Raw genomic sequence first — 9,943 nt, forward strand, 5'->3', positions numbered from 1 at the left:
AGCGCAGAAGAGAATTATTTATGTAGAGATATTGCTTAGGATTTAAAAGTTGTAAAATGATGTCATGGGGTAGGACTAGATAAGTCTAACTTCTTCCTACTCCATTCAAGCATGTACTAGGTATAAGCAAATTGATATTGGATTATTATTGTTGGATATGTGTTAAATTACATGTGTTGACATAACTGTTTTACATGCTTGAATGAATAAATCAAATCAAATCTTAAAATATTTTCAGGCCTAATTAGAATATCGTCTTCTGCTGCATTCATGATTTGTATACACACATCTTGGCTGGTGTTGCGTTGTCATTTACAATCCAGTGATGAAGGTCTCTGCAGTCAGTATGTGTGCAGCCTTTCCTGCATCGGTGAGTTATATTTAGGAGGAAAACAATTTCCTTGAGTAAGGATAAACTCTGGAAAATCTGCTAAGCCTGGTTTTATTGTTTTCCTGCAGAAGTTTAATGGAGGCTTTGGTTATTTACCCCTCTCCTTGGTGTAGTCTTCCAATGATCCAGCTAGTTGTCTTAAGTCAAATCCGTGAATCAGTGTCCAGTTCTGTCTGCACCATGGATTTCTATAGACAGAACGACAGACTGTGAATCGCAGTTGCTTTGGCGATTGCAGAAGACTGTTTTTGGAGATGCAGAAAGTTGTTCTGGCTGTGATGTTCTGTTGAGGTGTATTTAATCAGCCGTGTACAGGTGAGAAGCAGCTTGTAAAGGCAGCTGGCTGTTTTGATATTTCACTTTGTGACGACTACTAGTGTGCAGCGCTTGTGCACTTTTGCTTCGTCCTGTGTCATTTTATCATCTGTCACAGAATAATTATACCTCGAATATTGTGCACTGTTGCACACCCGCTCCATCTCTTTCCATCTTTGTCTTCCTTCATCTCTTTATCATGCTTCACTGCATCTCGAGGCCAAAACTGTCTGGAGAGATGTCATTTCTGATGTTGAATCAATGTCTGGATGTATTGGTGAGCATGACTGGCACCCCCAGCACTGCTGCACAGATGCTAACTTTAAACATACACCAGTGTATAATCACAAGACATTATCATGTGATTGCAGATCATTCGTTCAGCTTCATGCATGAGCAAGTAGACTTGATGCTGAATTAAGATATATGTGGTCTTAGCACAGGATCAGGTCAGACATGACACCGTGGGTTGAAGTAAAAACTTTAGAAAACTACTGAAATCAAAATAAGAAATCCGATCATGACATTTTCTGCTGTAAAGCCCAGGCTGTCTCCTGTTACGTCTGTAAATCCAAGCAGCACTATTTGAAGTTTCTCAGTAACAATAACAAGACCTCTCCTGTGTTGGAATTGCCTGGACAAGTGTGCCTTTGTTTCATCTGAAAATATCCACTGCTGGCATGAATTCTCTGTGTTATTGATCTCGTCTTCTCGGTGCCTCAGCCTTCAGGAAGATTAAGTTCTCATTTCGTTGCTGCTCCTCTCAGCCACAGCGACTGTTGGAAGTGAATATAAGGAGGATTTATCCTTATGATAACTGGCCAGAGGAGGATGGTGTTCTGGTTATTATGGAACTGCATTTTTATTTTACTACTCCTCAAGGTAAACTAACGGCCCTGCTTAGGAGGGCGAAATATGTGAATCTCTCCTCTTCACATCCTCTGTGGTAAATTGGGCTACGTGAAGCACGAGCATCTCGGCAAAGCATTCAGAACTGTCATCAGTGGGCAGTTATGCTCATCAGCACAGCTGTGGCACATAGACACTGTTTAAGGTACGGATGTAATACAGTGTGACAAATGATTTATTAACATGACATGAAGGGCTGCGATAGTTCTCGACTGCTGTGGGTCTTTTTAGCAGGATATTGAATGAGGGTCGATGAGTGTTTATAACATGCTGGCCACTTGTCACTACCCTTCTCATTAACAAGGAGCTTGTCAGCATTATTTTTAATTTTGACAGCAACCTGAAAGTGTTTTATTTAGTGGGTTCCTTTTTCTTCAGTATGTGGCACTGTAATGTCTGTGTCACCAGACTCTTTAATAGCTGTTATCATATAATTTAGCCCTTATCGTCCCTAAGATGGCTGTAGGAGGAGACATACAGATGGTGTGTAGTTGTGTGTGTGAAGAGTGTTTGAGGCAGAGAAACAGAGACATAAAAGACATAAAGCACAGTAGATGTTGGCTTGTCAGGTGGCCTTAGATCTACAGTATAGGCTCCAACCAGAACAGAGCGTAACTGTCACGCACATCAGTGCACTTGCTCTCCTCATAGTCTCCTCTGTACACTTTGCACTACAAAGGCAGTGCATCATATCCTCAGACTGCTTAATAATTCCAGCATGATTTTTATTGACCATCCCCTGACAGCTGGGAGTGATGCAGGAGAGGCGAAAACAGAGGAAGGTGAATGCACCAGCAAATAGGGGGAATACAAACAAGATAAAGAAGGAGGCAGCATTTAGAGGAATGTTGTTTCACCTTGCACCAACATTGTCTGGATGTGGATCAAACAGCAGCAGACTGCAGAGGGATACCTTCAGCTCAACTCATTGATTTGGAAGCCCCTTGACATGTCAGTTAGCCCTAACACTACATACAGGCTGTCTGTCCCTCTCTGTCTCTTTTCTCTGTATCTGTCTGTCTAATCAGTTTCATGAGCTTTTTATTTATTGATTTTATAGTCTTATATGTCTACCATACATGTGCAAAGCAAGGCAAACAGATTAAGTGCTGAAATGGTAAAAAGAAAGAGAGTGAATAATACATAGAACAGAAAATAAATATATTCTTTATATGAGAGCTGGTGATCATAGCTTGGTTGAAAACACTGGCTTTCCTCTTATCCTTGGCAGCATGTTGAGCCTCACCAAGTTGGTGCAGACATATATGTGGCATTAGTACCGTTATCAAGTCAGAATGCCTTGTCCGCTACTTTAGTTTATGACTAAACACCAACAAACTAATAATGAGATGTAAGTTACAGGGCTTGGTGTAGTGATGGCATTACTGTAACTGTTAATACAAGACAGCTGAAATCCACAGATGGGGAATATGCACAGCAAGTCAGTAAACATGATGTTAGGAGGCTGATGACACTTTGTGTAAGACCGCCTCCAGTTAGATCAATCTTCACAATGATCATTTGCACTAGCAGCAAAGTTGCAAGACCTGCAGCCTTTCCTGTTTTCATATAAAATGGCATGTCTCTGTGCCTATGGGAGGAACCACCTCCATTTCCACTCTGCCTCCAATCCTCTTCATCAACCCAATGTGACCCTCACAGGAAAAGCTGCAAGCTGTAGCACTGTAATACTAGCCACCAGTCTCCAGGGAGGGAGTCCAGTGGAAGCAGAAAGAGAGAAGGACAAGGATGCTAAAGTTACATGGTTTCTATTTTTCTCTCATGTTCAATTGTTTTTTCTTACCATTATTTCCACGTATCAACAGGTAATTTCCATTTTATTTGTTTTCTAACGGATCCTATTAGATCCACAGTGCATGACTGCTGCAATAATAGTGTTTTTATTCATTCAAAAGAAAAAAAACTGCCTTTGAACAAAGTACTGTATAAGCATTTGCAGCCAAATGAAACTCTTTATGCATGCTCTGTTGGGTATCATTGGGGTATGTAGTAACACACACACCAACATTTCTTAGAAAGATAAAAACAAGGTTTAATTTTGAGAAGTTGTTCTGTGGCTTTGCCTCTTTCTTCCTTTTTCTTGCTTCAGTATATTTTTAACATTGTTCTCGCTCTCGTATTTTTTGTTTGTTTATATTACCATAACAACAACAACAAAAAAAGGCTCCATTGTTCAGGGCTTTTTATAGTCGCGTGGCACGCGCCTAACTCTGAGTCAACCTACTCAGAGTTGATTAAACCAACTCTTTTCAGCTGTTCTGAAACCGAAAACTCCAAGTTTTCCAACTCTGGGTAAGTCAACTCAGAGTTCAAACCTGAACTCTGAGTTTGTTAAACCTCCTTCTTGAAACGGGCCCCTGAGCAGCACTAGAGCATAAACATGAGCTTTTTTCATCTGCTTTTCTGCTTTTCTGTCTCAGACTCGAGGCATCAGAGCTGCAGAACATGTCATTTGAAATATCACTGTTTACTGTTTGTCTGACATGTTGTCTCTTCAGACTTGAGTACAGGCCTGTGCATTTGTATTTTGGCTCCAAAACTTCCACACTATGCAGTGGAATATTGCTGTCTAGCCATGGAAATGGCGCTGTGCCTAGTGCTGATTAGAGAGTTGTCTATAGCTGACTTGATGAGTTTTTACTGGAAAGTAAAACGTTGTCTCTTTCGACAGGACTCTGCTTCCTGCTATTTATTAGATCTGATCAGCTGTGCTGCACCATCTACCCTCCACCCTGACCCCCTCTTCCTATCACTCCTTTCTCTGTGCATTATGGTGGTTGGTGGGGTTGTCAGGTCTTTTATGAAGCATGGGGTGGCTGATGAGAGATAGCAGTGATACAGAAAGAGTTCTACTTCTCCTTATTAGCACTGAGGGGGGGTGCTGGAGGATGGAGGGCTTCAGAGGAAAAGGCAGAAGGATGAGGAGAGGGACTTGATTGCTCAGACATTAATGATACTGCTGGTTCTCCATAAGCAAATCACCTGCTACTACTACAAACGACTGTTTTCCAAATGCAAACTTTACATTTTCATATTGATCTTACCCACACCGTCACTGACATGCTGTACAGCTTTGGAAAAAAATATTAAGGAAATGTCTGGTTGCAACAAGTTAAGTTTAGTAGCATACTGAAATGAGCAGTTGGCACCTGGAAGGTAAGAAATCAATCTTAAGGACTTATGCAATGAAAGATGGTATACGTAGCATATGCAATGTGTGCAGTTTGTACTTCAAGCAAAGAAATGCAAATCCACCATTTTGGTCCCACTAATTTTTTCATATCCATGTGTTGTAATTAACTTCCAAGCTTTCTTGCATAAATGCCCAAACTGAAATGCACTTGCGCTCACAGATGCACATGGACTGAAACATCCACCTAATTTTACGTTAATGGGTCTAACGAATGTCTGTTCATGTGCAGCAGGTCACTGTAGGAGGCCATTGATAGAGGTAGTTAGATGTAATTTTTGCTTCGGCTACCACCAGACATTATTCTGTCTCTTTTCTGATGCCTTTCTGAGTTCCCTTCTGTCGTTCTCCTCTATTTCATCTGACCATCCTCTCTAATAAGGCCTGAATTTACCTCCTCTTAGTGGTCACACGAGGAGAGCAGAGAGGATGGAGGGATGCAGCCACAGAAGGGTGGAGGTTAGAAGAAAGATCCTAATTGGATGACATTTTCTGCCAGTGAAAAAAGAAGCACAAGACCCTGGGTCTAATGATGGAATGGGTGTCCATACACCACGAGACATTAGGTTTCCTCACGAGACACTGTGCTGTGTGCGTGCTGAACTCCTCCAGTGAGCTCTTGACAAAATGACTTGAAGATGACAAATATAATGCTAAGAATAGTCCTTTACAATTGATGTAATGGCTTTTAATTAAGTAAACCGATAACATAAATTGTAATGTTGGCGGCTTAATGCCAACTCTGGACTAGCGTATATCATGGGGTGATTTCTCGTACCTGTTTAGAGTATTCACTCCCTTTTGCAAGTTTCATGTTCACTGTCTTAGAACAGTGCTGATTTTTGATACCGACCTATTAATGTAAAAGAGGAAGTAGATCTCTACAAATAATTCTAAGTGGAGTACATATATAAATCACTTGTTTATGTGAGCATTTAGCCCTTTTGAGTCAGTATTTAATAGATAAACATTTGGTAGCTTTGTCTGTGCTCAAGCTCTCTCAGGTTGCATGGGATGGTGAGTAAATTAAGTCCAGCCACAAATTCAGTTGGATTGAGACCTGGACTCGGCCACTCCAGCACATTAAGATTGTTGTTTGGAAGTCATTTGGCTCATTGCCTTGCTGGAAAACAAATCTCCCAAGCTGCAAGTTTTGCTACAGACTGCATCAGGTATTCCTCTTCCTGTATATCCCTGTATTCATTTTACCCTTTACTCTCAAGAGCCTTTTGGGACCTGCTGAAAAGAAGCATTCCCAGCATGCTTCACACTGTGTTTTTGATAATATGCAGTGTAACATAGCATTTAGGTTTGGTCTCATAAGATCATGCAAATATTGCCCAGCTGAGTTACTTCCTTTCTTTCTTTTTCTGGCATGACTTCCTCTTTATGACTCTCCAAAAAAGCTGCAGTTGGTGATGCATCCGTCAGCTATTGCTGTGTACTCAGTGTTTCTAACCTGAAGCTTTTGCTATTGCTGTTACTCAGTGTTTCTAACCTGAAGCTTTTAACTCCTTCAGAGTTCTCGCTAAGTTTCTTGGCGACCTCCCTCACCAGTCTACTTCGTGCACACTCAGTCAGTTTTTAGGTACCATTTCTTTACTCATTTCTTAATGGCCGATTTGAAGGCAGGTTCGGTGATATAGAAACGTTCTTGTACCCATCTCATGACTTGTGCTGTTCTGTCACCGTTTTTACAAAGTTGATTGTCATTGTCTCGAAACTACTTGATTGCATCAATGATAATTGAGTTGTGTTCTAATGAATACTGCAAACATACTGTATATACACATTTGTAATTAATGCATTTATTATTGCACTTTACAAAGATCTCTGTTATTAAAAGGGTGTGTTGATCAGTGTTTAAACAAGCTACATTAAATCCCTCTTGATTCAGTGTTGTGAGACAGTAACACAAGAAAAATGTTTACTAGTTTATATGCACTATTTGTCTCATTACCTCAGATCAACTACAAACTCACACACAAATAGACATATGTACCTCTAATGCTACAGTCTGGATTTAATTTAAATGTTTACTGATATTCACATTTGTTAAACTTAGTTTATCTGGTACATGTGTGGAATGTGCAAATGCGTTAACAAAAAAGGCTCTTTTTGCTGCACATCAGTGGTTGATTGGATCCCTGCGGTGTATCTTTGATTAACCAGATAACAAGCTTAAGCAGCAGCTACAGAGACGGTCTGAGAAGCTCTGTCACTTGCTTTCTGCCGCCTCCTCTGTTCTTTAAAGACCACCACTCTCGCCATCTCTATTTCTCTCCAGACATCTGTCACTCGCCTCTCTTCTCCCTCACTACTATGCTGGTTCCCCAGTTTAACAAGCTGCCAAGGGACTAACATGAGAGTACACCCAGAAATTTGTTGCAGGGATCTAAACAAGGGATGAGTCATCCCCAGATGGCTCCATTTTCCATCTTCCCCTTTCAGAGTTTGACTTTTAGGAGCTTTAATTCCTGTCTCCACTTTTTATTTTTCTTCACCTGATGAATACTACAGATATTAGTTGTAAACACCACCACTGTCTTCATTCACTCCACGTCTGGCAAAACAGATACAGAGTCACTCTTTGAACATTTGAATGAAAGAAGAAACTTTTCTGCCATTATGTGCAAATGTGAGTCCTGTTACAGATTTTTGTCTGTTCAGTAGTAAACAAAATGCTTCTCTCCATATTTCAGTTATGGGATCTGTCACTTTCAAAGGATGATATGAATAGAACTATTTTGTTTTTCTCTATTTTACTGTAATGACAGAATTGTGCTTTGTTCATGTTTATTGGTCATAATGTCATTTGAAAACCTGTCACATTGTTGCTGACAGAAAACACACAGAGCAACGGTGATAAAGATGATTCACAGTACTTGGTCTTAAAATGGCCACCGGTTTCATGACTTAATGAGGATGCTTCCATCGACTTGTGAAGTTATAGGCCACACTAACTTTTACAAAGTTAATCACTAAAATAGTTGATAGTTAAAAGCTTCTGTAATCTAGGAGAGTGACTACTGGATTTACTTTGGTCAGGTGACAATAAATGAGAATCCAAATAAGTGATAATGATGCTCCATGTCTGCTGGAAGTGAATAAATGATATAAATAGTAATAAATGGACAGGCATCTTTATCGGCTTATTCATTACCTGTGGATTATAGGACTTGTGGTTAACCCTGTACCCGTCTTGTTTTTCTGCAGGACTTCCTCACTGATTTAATGATGTCAGAGGTGGACCGCTGTGGGGAGAACGAGCACCTCATCTTCAGAGAAAACACACTAGCCACAAAGGCCATAGAGGAATACCTCAAACTGGTGGGACAAAAGTACCTGCAGGATGCCCTCGGTGAGTGGAGCAGAGGCAGATGTATTTCAGTTTTTTGTGTTTGTCTGTTTCTAGATTGACCATTTTAGTATTTATCTTGTTACTGTTGGCTTGTATGTGCCCCTGTGGATCCGTCGGTCTTACCTGTGAGCTGCAGGAGGAAGAACAATGTAATGTATTTGCTCACCTTTGCCCCCAGCATATCTGTTTCCTGCTGTCATCTTCAGTCTCCTCTCTGAGCTTTGTCATTCTCTCATGGAAAATATTTAGGCAGCTGCAGTGTCGATAACTTTCAGTGTGTAAAGTACAATTAAGCAAACATTAATGGCAATGGAGACTAAAGGCCCCCTCCCTCATTTTGACTACAGCAGCACCATCTCTGTCATTTTAGTTTTTCTTTTAGAGGCTCATTGTGGACAACACGATAAAGACAGATGGCCCATCTGCTTCATCTGAAATTGAACTCCACACTGTAGCTCAGATAGGTGAATGAAAATATTCTTCTCTGTCAACACCGGTACTCAGGAGGAGCACTTCAAATGTAGACCCAAATGCAAGAGACGAGCAGAAGAAAAGATTTATCTGAGTTCACAGATGTTCTAAACATACAGGAATTATTATGGGGTTGTCGTTTGACCCCATACTATCACTTCTACAGTGTTAGTCCAAGGTTAGATCAAGTGTGTTTGTCCACCTACGGCCCTAACAATAAGTACTCAGTATGTACTGGATGCTTTTCTCCCTCACTGGTTCAGGCGGGTACACAGCGGTAGTTTACCGTAATCTACAAATGACACCCATCCTTCCTGGCACTGTATCCAGCTAATATTAATGCTCAGTGTGTTTATGTTGTTTTGTGTGTGTCTTTCTGGCTTTGTTTGCAACAAGAAATGCTGCCTGCATCCTTGCATGTCACTCTTGGGGTTGGTTCAGAGTTGTATTCAGTTTCAGTTCAATTCAGTTCAAATGGGGGCGACTGTGGTTCAGTGGGTAGAGCGGTCGTCTCCCAGCCAGAGGGTTGGAGGTTTAAATCTTGGTGCCAGCAGTCCACATGTCGAAGTGTCCTTGGGCAAGACACTGAACCCCCAAGTTGCCCCGATGGTTAAAGCCATCAGTTGAGTTGGCGCCACAGATGGCTGTCATCGGTTCTGTACCGGGAACAAATTCACTGTGTAACATACTTGGCCAATAAAGGTGATTATTATTATTCTGTTTTATTTGTATAGCACCACATTGCAACAGAAGTCGTCTCAGGACACTTTGCAAAGTCAGGTCTAGACCTTACTATTATTAATATTGTGGAGGGAAAATCCCAAAAAAGATTGAAGGCTGGTGAATTTTGAATCTTAAGTGGAATTTCTGTTGTTTGACATCTTGCTATTGAAATCACTGAAACTGCGACTGGGGCAGCATAAGGAGAACTAAACCTCTCTTCAGACCATGAAGGGGGAAAGACACTCCTGTTTCCATTTCAGTGATACTGATTAGAGCGGATCTCAGACCACTGTCAAACTAAAGATGTGCTTCCTTCACGGGTTGTTGACTCATTGAGGTTATTGCTATAATTGTCTGTCTTTTATCCAGATGGAGGTAACACAACAGTCATTTTTGCCACCATTTTTGTGAGTGTAACTTCATTCGGCTGATAAGAATTTTGTGGATCTTTCAGTCTTAGTGTTGTCAGAAGTCAAACTAGAGTCATCCGTCTGTAAAAAAATAATTTCTTTTGCCTAAGAACAATTTCACACTGCGTTCCCTGTTGTTTGACATTTTCATA

At 40.8% G+C, this 9,943-nt stretch overlaps 1 protein-coding gene across 13 annotated transcripts in view; it reads left to right on the forward strand.

The window, feature by feature from the left end:
• The window catches only part of LOC109971339 (disabled homolog 2-interacting protein), a 133,157-nt gene that overhangs the window by 108,870 nt on the left and 14,344 nt on the right, over positions 1-9,943 (forward strand). For all 13 annotated transcript variants that reach the window (XM_020619503.1, XM_020619501.1, XM_020619505.1 and 10 more), the window contains one exon: positions 8,043-8,187. In XM_020619503.1, the coding sequence (XP_020475159.1) occupies positions 8,043-8,187 (145 nt within the window). The remainder of the gene's footprint in view (positions 1-8,042; positions 8,188-9,943) is intronic.

Source organism: Monopterus albus, unplaced genomic scaffold (genome assembly GCF_001952655.1).
Source record: "Monopterus albus unplaced genomic scaffold, M_albus_1.0 scaffold221.1, whole genome shotgun sequence".
NCBI classification, from domain to species: domain Eukaryota; kingdom Metazoa; phylum Chordata; class Actinopteri; order Synbranchiformes; family Synbranchidae; genus Monopterus; species Monopterus albus.